This window comes from Stigmatopora nigra, chromosome 23 (assembly GCF_051989575.1).
Source record: "Stigmatopora nigra isolate UIUO_SnigA chromosome 23, RoL_Snig_1.1, whole genome shotgun sequence".
Classification (NCBI taxonomy): Eukaryota; Metazoa; Chordata; class Actinopteri; order Syngnathiformes; family Syngnathidae; genus Stigmatopora; species Stigmatopora nigra.
This window is the reverse complement of record NC_135530.1, coordinates 981,647-1,003,582: the sequence shown is the minus strand read 5'-3', so window position 1 is coordinate 1,003,582 and position 21,936 is coordinate 981,647. Positions and strand designations below refer to the sequence as shown.

Below are 21,936 nucleotides of genomic sequence, written 5' to 3'. Positions count from 1 at the left end.
GGCCCCTGCTTGCTTTCATCTTCTGAGAATGAGAGAAATTACTCTCAATGGAGGAGACAACAGATTGGAGGATGTTCTTATCTGTAGCAGCAATGCTACAAATAGCAGGTGTTTCTTTAGCACCATAAACAGCGACCAAAAGGGACTAAAAGACAGGCGACCAAACGTCCGAGCACTGCGATTGGCTGTCCACCCATTCTGCCGGTTGCCCATAGTTAGCTGGGATAGGCTCCAGCACCCCCTGCAAGGATAATCGATTCAGAAAATGAAGTGTCAAGATTGTTGCGGTGCAAAATGAACACAAAGACAATGATATATTCAATAATTTATGTGCAGATACATCCCAAACCATTTTGAAAGCTAGTGCTTAGTATGATCCCCCCAAAAACATGTTTAATTTATCCAAAGGTGAAAAGGAGGGTCAATATTGGTTATGTAATATTTTCAAGAGCTGTCTCGTCTTATTTGGTGTCCACAGTTCCCTCTCCATGGCTGATTACTACACGGGTCCCTGTGTGTTTTCTCTTTCACCCTCTGCTCCCTCTCTTGTCAATAATCCCCAAGCGATGACGTCAGATTGCAGCGCCTTCATCCGGGCGCTCTCGCGAGACTAGCAAGCAACAATCCATCCGCCCTCTTCTCGCGCTGACGCCGAATTCGGACGGTCGCTCCTCCTTCTCCCTCCCCTCGTTGGTCGATCAGTCGGTCGGTCGGTCGGAGGATCGGTCCGTCGGTCCGTCCATCCGTCCATCCGTCCAGCCGTCCAGGCGTCCAGCCTCCACCCTGCACCTCCTCCGCGCAGCCCTCCCTTCCCACGCCCCAGTGCGCTGTGGGATAGTGCCACTATAAAGTATATCCTCTCTCGGAGGAAGATAAGAAGCCCGAGACAGGAGGGGGATGAAGATGGCGGACGCCAAGCAGAAGAGGAACGAGCAGTTGAAGCGGTGGCTGGGCTCCGAGACGGATCTGGAGCCGCCGATCTTGAAGAAGAAGAAGACGAAGGTGAAGTTCGACGATGGCGCCGTGTTCCTGGCCGCCTGCTCCAGCGGCGATACCGAGGAGGTGCAGCGAATGCTCGATCGCGGCGCCGACATCAACTACGCCAACGTCGACGGGCTCACTGCGCTCCACCAGGTCGGTATATCCCGTAGACCGATCGCGATCGCCGTTCCCCGGGCCTGCAAAAGTCCCTTAAACACCTGTCAAGTGGAAGCCATTCCCCTCCCGTTGTTTACTTACTTCGAGCCCGGAACACGGCCGCTTCAAGTCTCGCTCGCCCTGCTCCGATCTTCCGTTACGACAAGTTTTAGCTGCACACTCTACTTAGCTGCACATTCTACTCTGGCGTACATGCAAAGTTAACGTTTTTTAGCGTGTTGTTGCTGTTTTTGTAGCCCTTCGCGGTACTGTACTTCATGGCCGTCAACACACCAGGCGATAGCCAGAGTCAAGGGACTCTGTCTAATTGCTGGCATTGCAGCAAATGTAGCGCTTTGGTTCGATCTTGCACTCTTTTACCTATATTTTTTTGTGCAAGAGTGCACGAATGGATCACGTTCCTTTGGATAATGTTGCCGCCTGATGCGATCTGTTCTAATTTAAAGATGAAAATTAGTCAAATGTGGCTAATGTAGCAGCTAAAGTCGGTTTGTTGATAACACTCATTTAGCAAAAGAGTGGTTGGCGATCGTATAGTGTTCTGTGCGCACACTTGTGTCGCCTACTGCATGATTTAGTGCGTTGTTGTCGTTGTTATTATTAAGCATTCCGCATTGTTGTATTGGTTTCACTGTGAATTATGACTGGCATTAGCAGGTATTTGCTAATGCTACATTAGCTTAGCCATCATCGATCGTTGAGTTTGGGTTTCTTTTTGGATCGGGTTGGAATTATTGTTTAGTCACCGGGTAACTTTGACCCGTAAAGCAGACGTTAAATGACTTTTTAAAGATGTCAGTGTGTACTTTAAATCCCTTGAAATGTTGATCTCCCCCCTGAGCTAGCCCGGCTAGCTGCCCTTGCAGTCAAGTGATGAAATGGTTGCTCTTTGGCCTGACGATTGTCACCATTTATTCGTCTTCTTCCAGCAAGCTTGATTAAATATCAAATATGTATATCATGTTCTAGTTAAACATGTTGAAAGATTTCACAATGAAGGGTGTTGACAGACGCAGTGTTGCAATTAAGATCCTCACATGTGACTTAATGATATGGACAAGTTTAAAGTTTCATTTCTTCTTGTCAGAAATTTTTCACTGTCAAAACGGCATCTGGTGTATTTTACAACAAGAACTTACTTTTTGACTAAGTTTATTCACATTTGTTCAAAATAGTCTGGAGAACACAAAAATTCTAGTGTTCAACCAATGACTCAAACATAGGTATGAAGTGATCACCTTCTAAATGACAAGATAACTAAGTTTACATGTCACCGTGCACGTACACATTCTACCTCCCTCCATTTTCTTAACATTTCGGAAGCATCATGTGTATATGTACGTCCCCATCAGATATTGTGACCTATATTGAAATGTATAATAAATTATTTTCCCCTCAGTGCCTTCTGGATGCGCCCTCCTTTGCTCTTTCTGCATGAAGTTCACTTGCCTTTTTTTGGGGAGATGACTCACAACAGAGCGCTGCCCCACCGACATAACCATCTCTGGACTCTCCGTGTCTTGTGGAGCATGTGATGTTTATGCTGGGTGGGCTTTGCTAATCTCTGAAGTCAAGATGATTTTCCCAGTTGTCTTTGGAGTCGTCTCCATCATTACCATTTTTTTCAGGTCAGTGAGGGAGGCCTGGCAAATTGGTCTGGCGGGAGGCGGGGCCTAGTGGCGTATCGGTCCCGTTAGCCGTTGACCGGGGCACGGTTATAAATATCTCGGCGGCAAGTTTCCCCGACTGGGTTTCAAGAGGTGGTGCTAACTTTGGCTATGACTCAGTCGGTGGCCACGCTTTGTTGTGGAGGCCCTGCCGTAATCTGGTGTTGGGAAGGAGTTGCCAGCCGCCTGTCATGGTGTGTGGCATCAGGCCCTCGCCGTCAAAAGTATTTATCGTAATTTAGTTGTCTTGCTCTTCACGGGCATGAAGGTAAATCTGAATGCTAGATTTATTTTCAATGTCCAATCAGATTTAACTGCGCGTTGCCAGGTTGGTTTAATTTTCAGTATTACCAATAAAGACTGTTTCTGAAGAGCTCAATTTTGTCTTCACAGTGGTGACATTGGAAACAATGTACATTTACTTAGAAAGCTAGTGATTTCAAATCTCTTATTTTCATATGCTAGGCCAAGGGGTGGGCCACATTGACTTTAAAAATTCGACGGATGGCCCGGGTCAGCATTATATGTATACGATACATATAAAAAAGTGCATCCGTTAACAGTACATATGAAACATAAACAGACTCTAAATAGACAGCTTCACATGGAAGCTCGCAAAGAAATTTGTTTAAAGGAGTGCAGCATTTCATAGTGAAATGCAAGTAGAGAGAGGACTGTGGCACATGATCGTTGTAATGCAAACATTACAAGACTCCAAGTATGAAACTACGAAGCACCTAGCTCAAGTAGCTTTCAATTACTAGTTAGTTTGATGTCAATTTACTTTGCTCATATACTCTGAGCTATTCTGAGTAGTTAGTTTCTGTTGATTATGACAACTGTCAAATTTCTGGCTTATTTATGACCACGGTGACACGTACAGTATGTGCTTGTGATCAGCATGACTAATAGAGGATGCTTGTAAGTTTCGCTCTGTCAGCGTCGGCAGTAGGTACCCTCCGTGTGTCATTTGGCCAGTGTTTTGAAGTGGAAAAACTCATCTAGTGTTTTGCTTCAGGTGGGCATCACGTGTGGAGGAATGGAGCAAAAAAAGAGTGCCCAGCTTAGGGATGTGTTCACAGTCGTCCCCTTTTGCTAAACTGGTCTCGGAAGCGCAGCATTCCCGAGCGCCGTCGCCTCGGCCTCTGCATTCCTCACATGACAGTATTTGGAAACCATGGCAAAGAGTGAGCTGCGCGGACATTCCTCAGCTGTCACCTAAACCCCTCCCCATCCCTTGGCTTGTCCCTACCCTCCAGCCGCCCCTCACCCCCAGGCTTGTCCCCACACACCGTTGAGCTCCATCAAGCCAATTATCATGAAGGTAGCCGGCGCTTCTAGCAGTGCTCGGACGTTTGGTCGCCGGTCAAATGGTGACATAGAGTTTACTGTTGAAGCCAGCTCTCAAAATTATATTCATTAGAGTGTTTAATATCTAAATATCTACTGTTGATTCATGAGAGAGTGAGTTTAATATCTAAGTACTATTAAACAGTAGATATTTAGATTTTAAACTCTCATGAATATAATTTGTTGAGCTAGTTTTAACAGTACTTAGATATTAAACAGTACTTAGATATTAAACAGTACTTAGATATTAAACAGTACTTAGATATGAAACAGTACTTAGATATGAAATAGTACTTAGATATGAAACAGTACTTGGATATGAAATAGTACTTAGATATGAAATAGTACTTAGATATTAAACAGTACTTAGATATTAAACTCATGAATATAATTTTGAGAGCTGGTTTCAACAGTAAACTCTCTGTCAACATTTGACCGGCGACCAAAAGACCGGCGACCAAACGTCCGGTCACACTTCTTGCCCACCTCTCTCTTGAAAAATTCCACACTGACCCGCACCTGAACTTTTGCTCTTCTCCCAATGATGTTTTGCGTCCCCTTTGGTGGGCGCCGGCAAAATCTGCACAAATTGGTTCTTGGCCGTCACCACGGCGACGACGACTCGAGCCGAGCGTGTTGGTGGATTTGCATTGACAGAGTGGGAGTTGCATAATGGAGAGGCAACGCTTGCCAGAGTTTAGCAGCAGTGAGAAAAATGAGTCCGAAAGGCTTTGTGTGGCCACGGATCGGTCACACTTGGCTTTTAGTCAACCTTTTATATTCCCCTTTTGATTTGGTAGAGACTGGCAGCCATCGTTTCGATCATCACTGGTCAAAATTATGTCACGTCTATAACTGTCAATGGCCATGAATGCACTCAGACTATCTAATATTGGGTTCCCCTTTTGACCCCTGGAAACAACTAACATACCTGATTCTTTTTTTATTCATTATCATGGATCCACTTGATTCAGGTGTAAAGGAAATTTCTCATTTTTTTCTTCTGTTGACACACTATTGTGCATTTCTTTATCTGTATCTAGGTATTTCCTTCCCCTTTGTTAGCAAAATGAGGCGCTCGCCCGAGAGTCACTGGTGCATTGCTAATGTACATAAAACTTCTCCTCAATAATTAATAGACTAGGTTCTAGTTTGTCTTGGTTTCATTCTCTTTTGTCTTTTTATGCCCTGTATTGTTGTCTTGACTGAGACTGTCCTGCTAATGAGGCTGATTAGTATGCTAAAAGTGTGTTTTATTAGTGAGCTAGCTGAGGTTTTGAAGCTTTGTAGCGTGCCGTCATAATTTTGATGTCATTAAGCATGCTACGTTAAAACCAAAATCAGGTCAACCTCAATCTGCGCCCTGTCTTTATTTGCATAAACAGATGGCCTTTGCGAGGGCGTTTTCATGCTTTAAGGTAGAAGTGTCAAGAATCTCAGATTTGGACTCGGTCGCCAGCCAGCTCTCGGTGACTGAGCGCACACATTCTCGCGTCTGGAACTGGCAGGTCTCTCCTTGTCAAACCGTCCGACCCCGTAATCATCCGGCAGAATCATTCCGTAAGCTTGATAATGTAATGCCAGCACAAAAGAAGTTGAATTTTTATTGTAACACGTGGCCTCGAGGTTCCCCAGTATTCAGGGGTAGTGCAGTGGCAGGTTGGAACTAGTACTCTTGGGGTCACGAGCAAGGAATTCCTCAGGTGGAACAAAACCTGCCGCCAGCCACCCGTGAGGACTTGATCGAGGCCCAAAATGGGTTGCAAGCAACGTTGGCGTCATCCTTAGGCAGCGCGTCCATTTTTCAAATATCTGCCGGATGACATCAGCTCATCAAAGCACTCTGTGGCATGGCGTCTGTCTTTTTGCTTTCCAACAATAACGATGGCGGCGATGGGGCGAGGGGTGGCTTTTTTTACAAGCCGCCTTGAAAGTGCTAACACCTGTACTTGGAGATGGCAAATTCCTCATTGGAGAAGTCCATTTCTTAACCCTCAGAATGGAAGCCACAATTCCCGGCCTAATCTAGATCTTCTGCTCAAAGCTGCGCTGATCTTAAATCCAAAGTGACGCAACGTGTCCACCTTCCTACCAATGAGCGCGCATGCCTGGTAAATGTCCACGCAAGTGGATGTTTAGTACAAAGTAATGTAAAAGTAAAAGTAAAAATAAAAAGTATAAAGTGTAAAGTATAAAGTACAAAGTCAAGTAAAAAAAGAATGTATTAAGAAATAAAATAAAATGTCAAAAAAGTTAGAGGGGCTGTAAAAGATACATGTCTGCTCAAGATGATATCCCACCAAAGCCTCCCAATGTAGTGAGCGTGTGTAGTATTTGTTAATGAATGCGGGTTAACAAAGACAGACGACTGAATTATCGCACCCAAGCACACTTAGTGTTTTCTAGAGCTTGAAGTCCAGGTCACCCAGTCAACTTAAATTGAATGTTAATTCACTGCTGAGTGAATAATGAATGAGCAACACTTAAGTAACTGAGCTCATTTGCATGTGGCCACTCACTTTACGATTGATGAGGCCTGTCACATTGACTCAAAACCACCCCCACCACCTTTTGTATATGATTCAAGCTTGTCACATTTCGACTATCTCATTTCCGGTATGTTTGACGAGTAGGAGGTGTTCAATGAATGACACGTGGGCGGACCTCCTTGATTCCTTTGCGAGTCGGCCCGTGGCAGAGTGTCGCTCGCCGGGGCCCTGAAGAGTAACAGGAAGTGGCTGTTTATTTTTCGCATTTCCTCTTCGGTGAGGCTGCCTTCATTCCACTCCCCTGGCTTTTTTTTATCACGCCGTGCGTGTACCTTGTAAGCATCGACTCAATTGGGAAGTCTTGATGTCGATTTGATTCTCCCTAGCGCCGATTTTGCCGCTTTTTAAAAAAAAATTGTATCCCCCCACCCCTTCAATCCTACTCCTTTTTCCATGGGAATCCCAGGGCCTTATATGGTCCTCCTCGCTAGCAGCTAGAAGTCAACGTGCGTGTGCGCACGTTCGAAGTGAGCTCATCTGGTAGTGCGTCGGGACCCAGCTGGTCGCCCGTAGCCCCCCCTCGTACCCTCTGGCCTCCCGATCCCGGCCAAAAAAACGGAGTTCTCTACCACCTAACTTGAATTTCCTTGTCGTTCTTTGAACTCTAACATTTTTTTTTGTGTTTAGCGCCCCCTCGGATCCCTGCGTGCAAGGAGGAATTCCTTTTGTGGAAGCGTAAGGAGAGGCAGGATGGCTGGCTAGTGGGCGTGGCCAAAAGGCAGGCCGCCGATTGCCTGAAAGCCCCGAGGCTAGGAGTAATACTTATCTGGGAATTTCTTCACTGGTATGCCAGTCCGGGGCTGGGAGAGGGCACTTTTGTGGTCTGCACCATTGAGTAAAAACAGTGTTTGTGGCCAGAAAAGCAAAATACATTCACTAAAAAGGAAAGCGCGTGGGAAATGGAATCTCTTCATGGCGGTTGTTTGACCCTCAATTTGTTATTGGATTGGAATCTAAATTGTCTCCATAAGCAATAACGCAAGGTCAATCCTTTCCAACTGGTTCCACTTTGGTCTTCAGAAATCCTTCTTATGTCAAAAGGACAAAAAGTTAACTATTCTTTACCCATGTTGGAGTTTATTGGAATTTACCTTGGCTGTGTGAGGTTAAAAAAAGACAATGATAGCCTTGGTTCCTATTTTTTTGCAAAAAAATATATAAATCAATCAGAAAGTGCTGATTCAAAATAGATTTGTAATAGTTTTGACCTTTTTAGCGTCCTTCTTTCACAGTTGAACTCCCTTTCCATTAAATTTATTGACCTCTCCCTTGCCCATTTCTAATGGCTACATGGATGCACTGATATATCTGTTAGCCAATCAAACAGTCCATCCTTTGCTTGGCTCAGTGTGCATTTTTCATACCGTTGAATGGCTTTACTTTATACTTTTTACCTGAATGATGAGTGATGAGTATGTTACTACTTTAGTCCTTTTTTCAGTTTGTTTCATATGTACTGTTAACGGATGCACTTTTTTATATGTATCATATCTTGTGCTGACCGGGCCCATCTGTCACATTTTTAAAGTCAATGTGGCCCCCGACCCCAAAAGTTTGCCCACCCCTGGTCAAGCCTATTGTGACTCATTTTTAGCCGTTTTTTTTCAATCTATATATTTTTTTGCACTCCACCTGTGAGTGAAGAAGATGTTCCTCTCGTACGCACGAGAGAAACCGAGCGCAGAATGTCGGCATCCTCCTCCCATCTGTGGCCGTGCAAAGCGACCAAATTTGGACAAGGATCGCAGGCGGATCGACGTGTGCCCTGAACGTGAGGCCACACTTGGTGTGTGTGTGTGTGTGTGTGTGCCTATCTGTTGTCAATGACTTTGTTGTCATAGCAACCCTAGTAGCAAGAGAGAGAGACAGTCAAGGCGCTGTGTTGACTGATGGTGGGTGAGTGGGATTTTTTTTTAGGAGTGCGATGTGGTCATCATAAGGCAAACTGAGCTTTGCGTTCACATTTTTTTTGTCCTACAAGTGGTTTCCTATCAAGGCTAAATGGTGGTTAGTCCAAGGTTTGGACTTAAATGCCCTTAAACCAAATGGGAGACTTTGTACTATCCGCAAATGTCGTAACGTTTTCCCAGAAATCCACATTTTACCGTCATGAACGAGTCTACGTTTCATGTAGCTTCTGTATTCTGTTCGCAGGCTTGCATAGATGACAACCCAGACATGGTGACCTTCCTGGTGACCAACGGGGCCGGTATCAACCAACCCGACAACGAGGGCTGGATTCCCCTCCACGCTGCAGCGTCATGCGGCTACCTGGCTATCGCAGAGTGAGTGTCAAACCAGCAACCCGCCAGTGGGAGTATCTCTTTACTTTGTACTTTATACTTGAATGATGAGTGATGAGTATGTTAATACTTTAGTCCTTTTTTCTGTTTATGTTTCATATGTACTGTTAACGGATGCACTTTTTTATGTGTATCGTATCTTTTGCCAACCTGGCCCATCTGTCAAATTTTTAAAGTCAATGTGGCCCCTAGGGCCCAAGAGTTTGTCCACCCCTGTGCTAGAACATACTCGTAAACCGAGCACTGAAAGTGATGTCTCGATCACCAGGTACTTGATCAGCCAAGGGGCCAGTGTGGGCGTGGTCAACAGCGAAGGCGAGACGCCACTGGACATTGCCGAAGAAGGAGCCATGGAAGAGCTACTACAGAATGAGATTAACCGCAAAGGTACAAGAAACGCAAAACGTGTAATTTTCAGACTATTGTTTTATGGCTGTCTATTTTCAGTCTTTTTTATTTTTACATTTGTAGGTGAAGCATTATCCACTTTAATCGCAAAGTTTCTAAATGCGGCCAGCGTTTAGGGATTAGGGGCCCCATCCAGTATGTCATGCATGTATGAGTGTGTTGCTCATTTCTCATTAACTGTCAGTCACCTGCTTCATTTTTTCCATCCGCTTACATAATAGTCAGTTTTCCAAAAAGTGACCCCTATTTTCAACTTGTGCCAATGAAGCTCAAATAGACAGTTTTAGTTCTATAAAAAATTGAATGGTTAGGGCTTTTGATGCAGTGCTTTCAATCCGATTAAAAAAAACAACAACAAAAACCAAAAATTTAAATATTATATTATATCTAAAATGATATGGCTCGCGTGAAATGGAGTTGACATTAATGCAGCCCGCGAACCAAACCCGAGTTTAACAGCGTTGGCCTAACGCGTGTCGACATTGCCGTAAAGCCTTTTGTGCAGCAATGTCGGGAATTACGCAACTGCTTGTTGAGTAACACACTAAGTGTATGTTTCAACGCGACGTATGTGTCATTGTTTTGGTGCACTGGATTTTGTCTTTATCATTTCCTGATGCTCAGGTAGAACATTTGCTGTTCTCTTGTTTAAAAAAAAAACAAGCTTTGAACTTCTGCCAGTTCCTCTGCTTGCTTGCTTACTGGCTGGCTGACTACTTTGTACAGTCCTACTTAAAGGCCATTAGACTCGCTTCTTTTTATAGACTTCTGTGTAGGCAACTTCCCAAGAGATCACGGGGACAACCCGCCAGGAAAGCGCTCAATTCCCAACATCTAGTTCAGTCTTGTCTTCTTTAGTTACTCACTTTTAGCCACAAAAATAAATAACAGCCAGAGAGGTCATTAGCCTGGACCCTGGTGTGACTTTTCTGGGGTCCTTGTAACAATTCCAAATCTTCCCCCTGTATTCATAGAGAGAACATTGCCTGCCATATATTTTGTCTTGTGGTCCATTGCCGACAGTCAGTCCGTTTAGTAAGACTATCCCAGGTGTCTCTAGAGAGACAATGCAGGCCTGTTTGGTGTGTATGGCGCCGGCACATTGACCCACTTAACTGGCTGTTAACTCCGAGTCACGTCGACAGAACGCAGGCTTGAAAAGCAACAAAACACCAAGGCTTTAAAACATAACCTCAAACAGACTTAATATTTTTTTGTCGTCTTTCTCACAAGGTGTTGATATTGAGGCGGCCCGCAAGGAGGAAGAGCGCGTCATGCTGCGCGACGCCCGACAATGGGTCAACAGCGGCCAGATCCAAGACACTCGGCACGCCAAGTCCGGGGGAACGGCGCTCCATGTCGCTGCCGCCAAGGGCTATGTGGAGGTTTTAAAGTAAGCATTGGGGTCCTCGGGAAGACTGCAGCTGTCTGCCCATCTGGTCTGGGAAGGCAGCCAGTTTGCTAGAACTCACCTAAAAGATGTTCACCTAATGTGACAAGTATTTATTTGACAAAATTGGCCTCATCTTTTTAAAAAAAAGCTGTTCCCAACCACTGAACAGTTGGACAAAAGTGGTAAATGTGGGATCAATGTTCCCTCTAATTTTATGTTGGTCTGGGCAGAAAATACAACCCCCCTGAGCGCACTAAGTACCAGTGTGAGAAACACAATCATTGCTCACTATGGGTGTACACCAGTATCATACCTGCCATAAGCAGGTGCATGTCAATGTTCCCTCTAATTTTTCATGTAAAACATCCTGTAAAACACGAAAAACATAAGAGTGGACAGAGCTACTGCCACTGGCTGCCGCGTAAACGGCGTCATCATGGGGAAAGAAGTAAAAAAAAAAAGTTTTGATTTTATTTACTGCTGCGCAGAGAAGACGACAGTAGTTGCACAGGCACGCAGCTTAGAAGGAACATGTATGATAAGACTAAAATAAATCCTGTTAACGATGCACGTAAGCTTTGAATAGTATACTGACTTGGTAGGAAAGCTACTCATGTGGTTATTATCTTTAAGGCAAAACATTGCAGGAAAATATGATTTGTTCCTGTGTTTTTTTGCAGGCTTTTAATTCAAGCAGGGTATGATGTTAATATTAAAGACTACGACGGCTGGACTCCTCTACACGCGGCAGCACACTGGGGCAAAGAGGAGGCCTGTCGGATTCTGGTGGAGAACCTTTGCGAGATGGATGTCATCAATAAAATGGTTTGTGTACTCGAAAATACGCATCACATTTTCAATTACAAAAAAACCCAATATAAATCTCCATCAGGGCCAGACGCCTTTTGACGTCTCGGACGAAGACGTTCTGGGTTACTTGGAAGAACTGCAAAAGAAACAGAATCTGGTAGGTGTTGCTACAAATTCATTGTTCATCCATTGGAAATTAGGTTGACTTTTTATTCTTTGTTTTAGCTGATGAGCGAGAGGAAAATCGAGAAGAAATCCCCTCTGATTGAAACCACCACCACGGGGGACAACAACCAATCAATGAAGTCACTGAAGAGGTAACCAAAGTCGGGAGTCGTTTGACATTTGTCGCGGCGGGTGGGCTTTTACTGACGTCGCTAAATCATCCGTTCCCGATGCAGCAAAGAAACGCTGCTGGAACAGGAGAAAAACGCACCAAGGATCGAGACCCTCGAACCTGAGAAGGTGGACGAGGAAGAGGAAGAAGAAGAGGAAGGAAAGAAAGATGAGTCCAGCTGCTCTAGCGAAGAGGAGGAGGAAGAAGATTCCGAGTCGGAAAATGAAGCGGGTTGGTTTTTCCGTCATCTTCGATGTCTGTCCGGCACGTGTAAACGTATTTCTTCCTTCTAGATAAGGGCAAATCTTCAGTGTCGGTGAGCAATAGCACAACTACGGCCCCAGCTAACATACCGGCGGCGTCCTCTCCTAGCAGTCCGACCAATCAGCTGAGCAGCCCTCCTTCGCCTACCAAGAAGGTACCGACAACTGATATATATTATGATTAATATTATATTAGTATTAGTATTATGAGTAGTAGTATTATTATTAGTATTCTTATTTTTGATATTAGTATTATTATTATTAGTTTTAGTATTTAAAGTATTTGCAGTATTTGAAGTAGTACGAGTATTTGAAGTAGTATAAGTATTTGAAGTAGTATAAGTATTTGAAGTATTTGAAGTAGTATAAGTATTTGAAGTAGTAGAAGTAGTATAAGTATTTGAAGTATTTGAAGTATTTGAAGTATTTGAAGTATTTGAAGTATTTGAAGTATTTGAAGTATTTGAAGTATTTGAAGTATTTGAAGTATTTGAAGTATTTGTGTTGTGATTAGTAGTATTTGTAGTATTTGAAGTATTTGTGTTGTGATTAGTAGTATTTGTAGTATTAGTGTTGTGATTAGTAGTATTTGTAGTATTAGAAGTATTAGTGTTATTATGATTTAGTATTAATATGATTATTAGTTAGTTTTATTAGTAGTAGTATTGTTATTGTTATTATTATTGGATAATTGTGTCATTGACCTCCTGGTCGTTTATTGGCGGTGACAGACATCCCCCTCCAAAACATGAAAATACAAGAACTACTGTCTTTTTCTCGACATTTCACTTTGCTGTTGGCAGTTGCCTGATTTTCCAGATTTCTTTTTCATGCAAATGTGCTTTTTAAACCTCATTTGAAGCCTACTAACACACACACATGAATCTTGTTCCAATGAAAAGGTCCCCATGAGACAATGTTTACCAAGTTTGGCAATTGGCCGTCATGTTGTCCGTGTGGTGTTAGTAGAGCTCAAACAAAAGGTCTGTCCTTGCTACAAAGTGTTTGTTCTGCTGCTGCTGCTTCAGTCTTAGTCAGCTCTCTCTCCTCTTTCTATCTTTTTTTCCTCTTTCTTTCTGCCTACCTGCGTCGTCCGTGGTGGTTGGCTTTAGTTTGATTGCGTTGCGGAGCCGGGCTGTCCCGCATTGTGGCGTCGAGGCTTGCGCAAAACTGGCATTTCTCTCGTGCCCCAAAAAGCCACGGTGAGGCCAGTTGGGTGCTGTGGACCCCCAGTGTTTTTCCCCCCTATCTCTCTCTCTTTCTCATGAACCTTTACTAAACGCACCCAGACTCCTCCTCACAACCGTCCTGGCTGATTTGGGTGACACTGACATGCACTCGTCCGTCGGATCCACTCGTTTTGATCATTTAAATCAGCGATTGCGTCATCGGCTTGACACTTTGCGTCGGTGTGTCTTGTGTGTTGCTTGTTAGTGAGCACAAAGTCTTGTTAGATTTACAATAAAGCAGTGGTGGGAGACAAAAATGGAATTGACACACTGGTAGACTTCGTCAGCATCTCCGTGACCGGAGGTTTGGTGGCTGGTCTTTTGGTCGCCGGTCAAATGTACTTGGATATTAAACAGTACTTAGATATTAAACTCTCTTACCTATTAAACTCTTAATTATCTATTAAACTCTCTCTTAGATATTAAACTCTCATGAATATAATTTTGAGAGCTGGTTTCAACAGTAAACTTTGTCACCTTTGGACCGGCAACCAAACGTCTAATCACCCAAAATATTCAACGTTATTTGACAATTTGTCTGGCTCAGCCCATCCCACCTCTGCTAGTGAAGTTAGACAAACTAATAATCCGTGTTCCTCTTAATAATTGGCATGTCCCAAATACCTGATTGTTAACATTGAGGATGGACATGACTTGAATAGTATTCCTAATATTTGTCACTTGAACTGCTTATTTTGTTTTTAGGTGGCCACTCAAGCCAGCAGCAAGGCGTCGTCCAAAGTAGAGGACGACCGCAAGGACGAGTCGCCGTCGTCTTGGCGCCTGGGCCTGCGAAAGACGGGCAGCTATGGTGCACTGGCCGAGATCACGGCCACCAAAGAGGCACAGCGGGAAAAGGACACCTCCTCTGGGGTGATGCGATCGGCGTCCAGCCCGCGCCTCTCGTCCTCGCTGGACAACAAAGACAAAGAGAAGGTGCGTCTTCAGGGGATGCCCCGCCCTGTCGGGCTGGCGGTATTCGCGTGAGCTTGAAACTTTTTGCAGGAAAAGGACAAAGGAGCTCGCCTGGCCTACGTGGCACCGACTATTCCGAGAAGACTGGCCAGTGCGTCGGATATCGACGAGAAGGAAAACAGGTGAAAATCAAGGAGTTTGACAATGGCTATTATCAAGTATAAAGTACAAAGTCAAGTCAAAAAGTATAAAGTACAAAGTCAAGTTAAAAAGTATAAAGTACAAAGTAAAGTCAAAAAGTATAAAGTACAAAGTAAAGTCAAAAAGTATAAAGTACAAAGTACTCAGTAAAGTAAAAAGTATAAAGTACAAAGTCAAGTCAAAAAGTATAAAGTACAAAGTCAAGTCAAAAAGTATAAAGTACAAAGTCAAGTCAAAAATTATAAAGTACAAAGTCAAGTCAAAAAGTATAATAGTATATATATATATGTGGCACTTCTAATAGTATGGGCATGTGTTTAGGGACTCGGGGGCACTGATCCGCAGCGGATCGTACACCCGCCGACGGTGGGATGACGAACAGAAGAACAACGAAGGAACCACCTCCTCCAACAGAACCTCCAACTACCAACGAAGGTAAGCGACCCACAGCAAAAGATGCTTGTAAGCCGCCACGTTGTCACGCTTATCACGGAAAGCGCTTTGGCCAAGTCGCCCGCATGCGTCTTGCATTCACGTCACATCGGGACTTTGCAAATTGCCACACCAACGTTGACGTGACTGCAACCACGGCGTGCTCTGTTTTGTATGAATGTATGCGCGTGTCCACCAATTAACCAGCTTCTTCGACGGTCAGCACGTCCCACACGCTAGCGCTAGGGCGGAGCGGCAGCACGCGGGACGTGCCGGCCAAGTCTTCGTCCACCTCCAGCTTGGACCCTAACACCTGTAACGCTAAACCCTGGCAGCCGCCCTCCTCCCACTACCAGTCATACAGCATTTATCGCAGGTACACCCATTTGATGACCACGCGCCGCTTTCCCATCCCTGCTATTATCGGCGGTTTGCGCCGGCCGGCCAACCGACTTCTTGACCTAAAAGCAATACGACGTAGCCCTTTTCCACGCTTTGTCTCCTCCCTCACGTTAATTTGCGCCTCTGCCCCGTAGCGGTTCTTTCGGCAGACGTAGTGACGACTTGAGCTCCTCGACGGCCACCGCCGGCGCTCCATCCTCTGCGACCACCACTTCATCGTCGTCATCGATTACCTCGCCCACGGGCCAACGCGGCCTGCTCTCCGGCCTGGGCTCCGCCTCCACGCGCACCGGCTCCAGCAGTTTAACCAGCCGGTACTGGTCCGAGGAGAGCGCCGAGAGGGAAAAGGACAAGGAACGGGAGTCTGCTGCCGTCATCCCTACCATAAACACTGGCTCTACCACCACCACCACCGCGTTGACCGCTACTACCTTCGGCATGTCCGCTATCACGGGGACGGGTCCTGAACGACGCAGGTAAGGGGAGCCAACAAACACCTGTCGGACGTTTGGTCGCTGGTCTTTTGGTCGTCGGTCAAATGTACTTAGATATTAAACAGTAGTTAGATATGAAACAGTACTTAGATATTTAACAGTACTTTGATATTAAACTTCTCTCTTAGATATTAAACTCTCTCTCATTAATATATTTTTGAGAGCTGTTTTCAACAGTAAACTCTGTCACCATTTGACCAGCGACCAAAAGAGTGCCACGCAACATTAAAACGGCTGTTTTTAGATCGTACCTGACACCCGTACGAGACGAAGAGTCGGAATCCCAGAGGAAAGCCCGCTCCAGACAAGCCCGCCAGTCTAGGAGGTCCACACAGGTGAGTTCATGGGAGCCTCGTCCGTCCACACCAAATATTGAAACATCACCACAAAAAATCCACCTCTTTTTTTGCTAGGGCGTCACTCTGACTGACCTGCAAGAGGCCGAGAAGACCATCGGCAGAAGTCGCCCCACAAAGACCCGCGAGGAGGAGAAGCAGGACAAAGAGAAGCAGCAGCAGCAGGAGGACAAAAAGGAGTTCGAGTTGAAAGACGACGAGTACCGACCAAAATATCGCAGCTTCGAAGACGTACGTTCTTGCCGCATTTTCCTTCCAGCCCAGCAGCATTATTAACGGAGGTCTTCTTTTTCTTTTTACTCGCCCAGCGCTACCGCAGCACGTCCTCCGCCCCGTCGTCCTCCATTTCCGGCGTGAGCAGCGCGCCGACCTCCGGCTTGCTCAACAGGCCCAACAGCCTGACGGGCATCTCGTCCTCTTATGGCCGCTCCTCCAGGGATAGCGAAAAAGGTTGGTTCTGGCTGAAATTCACGGCTTGTGGTCGACAAATCCTGATGTCTTCTTTCCCAGAATTGGACAAGAAGGAGGAGGAGAAGGAAGGCGATGACAAGTCTCAGCCTCGCTCCATCCGGGATCGCAGGCGGCCCCGCGAAAAGCGACGATCCACCGGCGTCTCCTTTTGGACTCAAGATGTAAGACGCCGTCCATCCGTCTATATGTCTCTATATTATCTGGAAAAAGCCGCCTTCCTTACCTGACTAAGTGTCACGGCGCTTAACAGGGCGACGACAACGACCCCGAACAGCAGTCCGACTCGGAAGAGGGCAGCATCAAGGGAGAGGTGACACAAAATGCCTCCTTGACATTTCAAATCAAGCGAGACCCACCATTTTTTTATTTATTTCGGGAAGTCGAGACCCCGGCTTTCATAGTCTTGAATCCAGATTGACCCTCCCTTACTTCTTTTTATTTTCCAAGGGATTTCTCCTGTTTTAAAGGGCAATCAGACATTTAAAAGGGTCACTTTTTAGGGAATTGCACACCCCAAAAAACATATGCACAAGTCAGTAATAGTGAATATTCCAATAATACATTTCTAAAGAAATGACTTCCCTGAATCACCTAAAATATTTATTTAAGGATACACACTATTGTCTTGATTTTCTAATGTCTGTTTTTTTGTGTTTGTCTTTTCCAGCAGATGGACAGGTTGTCCAGGTGAGTCACGTGACTTTAGTTTCTCAGTTTTGGTTCCGATCCATCACCTTAATGTCAACTGGTGTTGCAGGAGCGACGGCCCCAGCACCGTGTCTTCCACGGACCGCAACGACTCCCTGCTCAGCCGCAACTATGGCGAAAGTCGGAGGACCTACTCCAGCCGGCTGGACAAAGACGACGCCACCGATTACAAGAAGGTACTCTTTGTCAGGGTTGGGCAAACTGACTTTAAATATTTGACTGACGGGCCGGCTCAGCACAAGATACGATACATATAAAAAAGTGCATCCGTTAACAGTAACACGTACGCATGGGCGGCTTATATGCGAGTAAATAAGGATATTTTTTTGGAATGTTCCCAGCTCTACGAGCAAATCGTGGCTGAGAACGAGAAGCTGAAGGCACAGTTACGCGACACAGACCTGGAGTTGGCCGACTTGAAACTGCAATTGGAGAAGGCCACGCAGGTGATTTCTCGGTTTTTTGGTTCATGTTCTTCTTCCCTTTCTGACTCTTGTTTTATTTTTTTTCAGCGGCAAGAACGCTATGCTGACAGGTCGCAGCTTGAAATGGAGAAAAGGGTAACACAACATTTAACATGGCTAAAGTCAAATCTGAAACTATGCAATATTGAAACAAAACATGACTTTTTAATTTGCAAGTTTTCCCAATTGAATTGCGTGCGTGATGTCATAATAGAAAAATACTATTAAAAATCCTACAGAAAATGTATTACAAATAAGAGTTTTAAAACAACTTTTTATCTTACAGTGAACAGATTTCACTTAAAAAATGTCAAATTTTATCTTTTTTATTACCCGGTTAATGATTATAGTACATAAACAACCCTTATAATCATTCAAATAATTCCATACAAGTATAAAATAACCGTTTTTAAGTCTTAACATGCATCAGAAAATGAGATAAAACTATTTCACCTTTTTTGTTCAAATATATTTAAAGGTAACGAGCAGGCCTCAGTATCATCCGTTCGCTGGTATGAAATGAAGCCCACTTGATTTAAAAACATTGATTTATTCCTTTTTTTTTTGCCGATGTCACTGGTAGCTGCCGCGTGCCACCTTCACCATCTCCTTCTGTCTTTTTCTCCGAGGTCGCCGCTTGTCCAGACATTTCCTATATCTATATTCTTTGTGTGTTTTTATATCATGGCGCATGTGTTACTTCAGAATGGAGGCTGGGGAGGGGTTTTGATGACCTCAAACACGTGTTGATCACAGAGTGTTGATGGCTGACGCTTGTAGACGCCTCCCTCCCTCACGTGTGCCTTTTGCCCACGGCACGCTTTGTCGCCCCTTATCACGTAAACAAAGTCTTATTCTGGCAATCTGTGTCGTCCCACAGGAAAGACGAGCTCTCCAAAGGAAAATTTCTGAGATGGAGGAAGAACTCAAGGTAAAGATAACTCAAAACATTTTCATTCTTTCACATTACCACTGTGTCGTAGTCCTGTCAATGACCGTTGTTGACTTTCATCATGGTTGACCGTACTGTGTGACAAAAAAAAGCAATGTCATGATCAATGTTCCCTCTAATTTTTCATTTTTCAGCTCCCTGAACACACTGAGTACCAGTGTGAGTGACATCATCATTCTTCGCTCATGGGGAAAGGGATAAAAAAAAAGTTTGGATTTTATTTACTGCGCGCCATATGATTGCTGCTGCGCAGAAAAGACGAGAGTAGTGCACAATTGCGCACAGCTTAGAGGGAACATTGGTCACGGTGTTGTTGAAGGGTCCAAAATCTGTCCTCCATTTTCTAATAATCTTCCTTTTTCTTTGCTTGTCTTCTCCTGTCGCTCCCTTCTTCTTCTATTCCTGTGTTCCTCTGGCTATGTTCTTCTTCTCTTCCACATTTGTTGTTTTTGTGTTGTCGCGCGGCTGTTATATGTGGCTGCCCCCCTCTCCTCTTCCCCTCCACCCCCAGAACCTCCCCCAGGTAAAGCAGGTTCAGACTCTGCGTCAGGTTAAGGAGCGGCTGCAGGCCGAGAACCGGGCGCTGGCCCGCGTGGTGGCGAAGCTCTCGCAAGCCGCCTGCAGCCAGCTGCCCTCCGTGGACCTCTAAAGGCGGGGCCACGCTTTCAGCCCCCTAGCCCCAACCCCATGTCCCCACCCCCAGGTGCCTGACTGGTTTTCAGCTCCCTGCTCTTGGTGTTTTTTCTTGTGGGGGTCTTGTAGTTAAAGCTCGGGCTGGACCATTGATTTTCATTCTTTTTTTTTTTCCGTCGGCGGACGTTTGGTCCCCGGACGTTTGGTCCCCGGACGTTTGGTCCCCGGACGTTTGGTCCCCGGACGTTTGGTCCCCGGACGTTTGGTCCCCGGACGTTTGGTCCCCGGACGTTTGGTCCCCGGACGTTTGGTCCCCGGACGTTTGGTCGCTGGTCAATGTACTCGGATATTAAACTCATGAATATAATTTTGAGAGCTGGCTTCAACAGTCAAACCAAAAGACGGGCGACCAAAATAGACCAAAAGACTGGCAACCAAACGTCCGAGCACCTTTTTTTTTGTGTGTGCGTGTGTATGTCAGGTGTATTGTGTGTGTACAATTTTAGATTTCCTATTTTTGGCAATATTTGTCTGTGGGTAAAATTTGAAAAATCAATGACTTCCATTTTAAGTGAAGTGTCCCAATACTTTTGTCTAGATGGCAGCGCAGAGTGATGGCGACAGCCCTTTTGTGTTGTTTTCTTTGCAGTGTGTCGTCCCGGCGTTTTTTCGCGTGCATGGCTTCTCTGACTTGGTGTGGTCCAACGCGTCTCAGCCCCTTTTTTAAAAATATGATTTTTGCCCTATTTTCCCAGACGCTGCCTGACTTAAAAGCGGACAACCAGAGGCTAAAAGATGAGAACGGCGCTCTCATTCGAGTCATTAGCAAGCTGTCCAAGTAGAGACCACCGCCACCTCCACACCGCTACTCTAGCGCCTTCTGCCAGTGACTAATGGAATTGCACATTTAGAATTGCGAGAGACATCAGAGAGAGCCCCCACCATCCCTCGTTTACAAGCCCGACGTCTATTTAACCAGTAAGCCTTAGTTGTACATAAAGAAGATTGCTCTTGAGGAAGAGTCATTATTATTATTATTATTATTAATATTATTATTCTGTTGATGACGACAACACCTGATTTTATTTGTGCCACGTCACCTTTTTATTTCCTCCTGTCGCCAGTGTGCTGTGCTCCCTTGTTTCTCCTTTTTGTCCCTAAGAAGTGCCACTTCCGGTCTTTATTTTATTTTTTTTCTCCCTCTATCTCCATCCTTTTACGCGTGCACTCACTCGCACCCGCGCACACTCGTCTCGTCACCTTCCCCGTTGGTTTTACTACCCAGAGGGAAAAGAAACAGACAAAAAAAGATGAAATGTGCAATATGCATTATGATTTTTTTTTTTTTTTATGCTTTAAAGAAATCACTCTTGTCACTCTTCTTTCACTTTTTTCCCTCGTTTCTTTTTGGCTTGTAGTGTGTTAGTTCATTTATACTCTGTATTTGTCACCTTGTTTTAACAGGTACTGAGTGAAGCTATGTGTAAATACATATATATAGAAAACATATGTGTTTATACATAAGGCTGTATGTTTTTGTTTGATAGATCATGCTGAGTCTGTTACTATTAAAAGTATACCAATTCTACACAGGATAAGCAAGTGTCTATTTTATTTTACTTTTTTTTCTTCTTCCCAGAGGTTAAGTGTTCCAGGTTTCAAAGCAGGATGAGCGACAGTCTTTTGTTTCCTTTTTTTCACTGAAAGTGTTGAAAAAAGTACTTAGTTTGTTGCTAACTTGGCTGTCCTGTTTTTGTTTTTTGTCGCCAACGAATCTTGACCTTTTTACAGAAAAGTCTATGTGCACTGTCGACAATGCCGCGAGTCCAAATCACATCGTGAATATACCATACCAGCTTTTATGCATTTCAGTGGCCTTTTTATTAAGCGTATTTTTGCCCAAGAAGAAAAAAAAAGGAAGAAGTTGCGACAGGTAGACTGAACTACTCTGGTTAGGTTTTCTTTTCATTTTTCTTTTTCTTGTAAAATAGGTGTGTGGCTTAATACATGCAAGCTGTGCTGTGACTACAAACCACTGAAGAGTTCATTAAAAATAAACTTGTACATTGTAAAGTACACGTCTCGCTCCTTTTTTAAAAAAAAAAATACCAGGCTTAATAGAAAATATTTAAAATGTATTTTTGGGAAATAGGTTGGCAACCTGCAGTATTTAATCTCACCACAAGAGTGCAACAATTTTGCGTTTGTATGTTATGACTTGTAGGTGTCCCATGAATTTGAAGTGGGAAGGGTGGCAGCAATCTGTCGCCTTTCCCTGCCAAAGTACTAAAGACTGGTTCTTCTTGATTACTTTCCAGATTTATCCGAACGATTTCCACAACCTTGTTTGCATCAGTGCATGATTGACGTTCATTTTTGTGTTTAAAAAAATAATAACCATTGGGCATCGCGAAATAATAAAACAGAAATGAATAGCCGAG

At 44.5% G+C, this 21,936-nt stretch overlaps 1 protein-coding gene across 4 annotated transcripts; it reads left to right on the top strand.

Annotated features, from left to right (window-relative positions):
- Positions 1-625: 625 nt before the first annotated feature.
- ppp1r12a (protein phosphatase 1, regulatory subunit 12A) lies at positions 626-21,568 on the top strand. Of its 4 annotated transcripts, XM_077709607.1 has the most exons (26): positions 626-1,134; positions 8,879-9,009; positions 9,296-9,414; positions 10,669-10,828; positions 11,509-11,653; positions 11,721-11,795; positions 11,864-11,955; positions 12,040-12,206; positions 12,269-12,393; positions 14,173-14,403; positions 14,473-14,564; positions 14,905-15,018; positions 15,239-15,391; positions 15,552-15,893; positions 16,156-16,246; positions 16,325-16,498; positions 16,576-16,717; positions 16,778-16,899; positions 16,989-17,048; positions 17,406-17,425; positions 17,496-17,622; positions 17,788-17,892; positions 17,959-18,006; positions 18,389-18,422; positions 18,791-18,841; positions 20,251-21,568. In XM_077709607.1, the coding sequence occupies exons 1-25, from the start codon at positions 898-900 to the stop codon at positions 18,820-18,822; spliced, it is 3,138 nt and encodes a 1,045-aa protein (XP_077565733.1). In that variant the 5' UTR covers positions 626-897; the 3' UTR covers positions 18,823-18,841; positions 20,251-21,568. The 4 variants fall into 4 exon arrangements, with proteins under 4 accessions (XP_077565733.1, XP_077565735.1, XP_077565732.1 ...); XM_077709609.1 differs by lacking the exons at positions 18,389-18,422; positions 20,251-21,568 and adding an exon at positions 19,374-19,719; XM_077709606.1 differs by lacking the exon at positions 18,389-18,422 and having other exon boundaries at positions 627-1,134.
- The last annotated feature ends 368 nt before the right edge of the window (positions 21,569-21,936 follow it).

What these genes read in the sequence shown, in the direction of transcription:
- ppp1r12a (XM_077709609.1), top strand. Translation starts at nt 898, where the DNA reads ATGAAGATGGCGGACGCCAAGCAGAAGAGGAACGAGCAGTTGAAGCGG. An exon ending in TCTCCTTTTGGACTCAAGAT is followed by an intron (nt 16,900 to 16,988) that starts GTAAGACGCCGT and finishes GGCGCTTAACAG; the next exon opens with GGCGACGACAACGACCCCGA. An exon ending in CAGATGGACAGGTTGTCCAG is followed by an intron (nt 17,426 to 17,495) that starts GTGAGTCACGTG and finishes CTGGTGTTGCAG; the next exon opens with GAGCGACGGCCCCAGCACCG.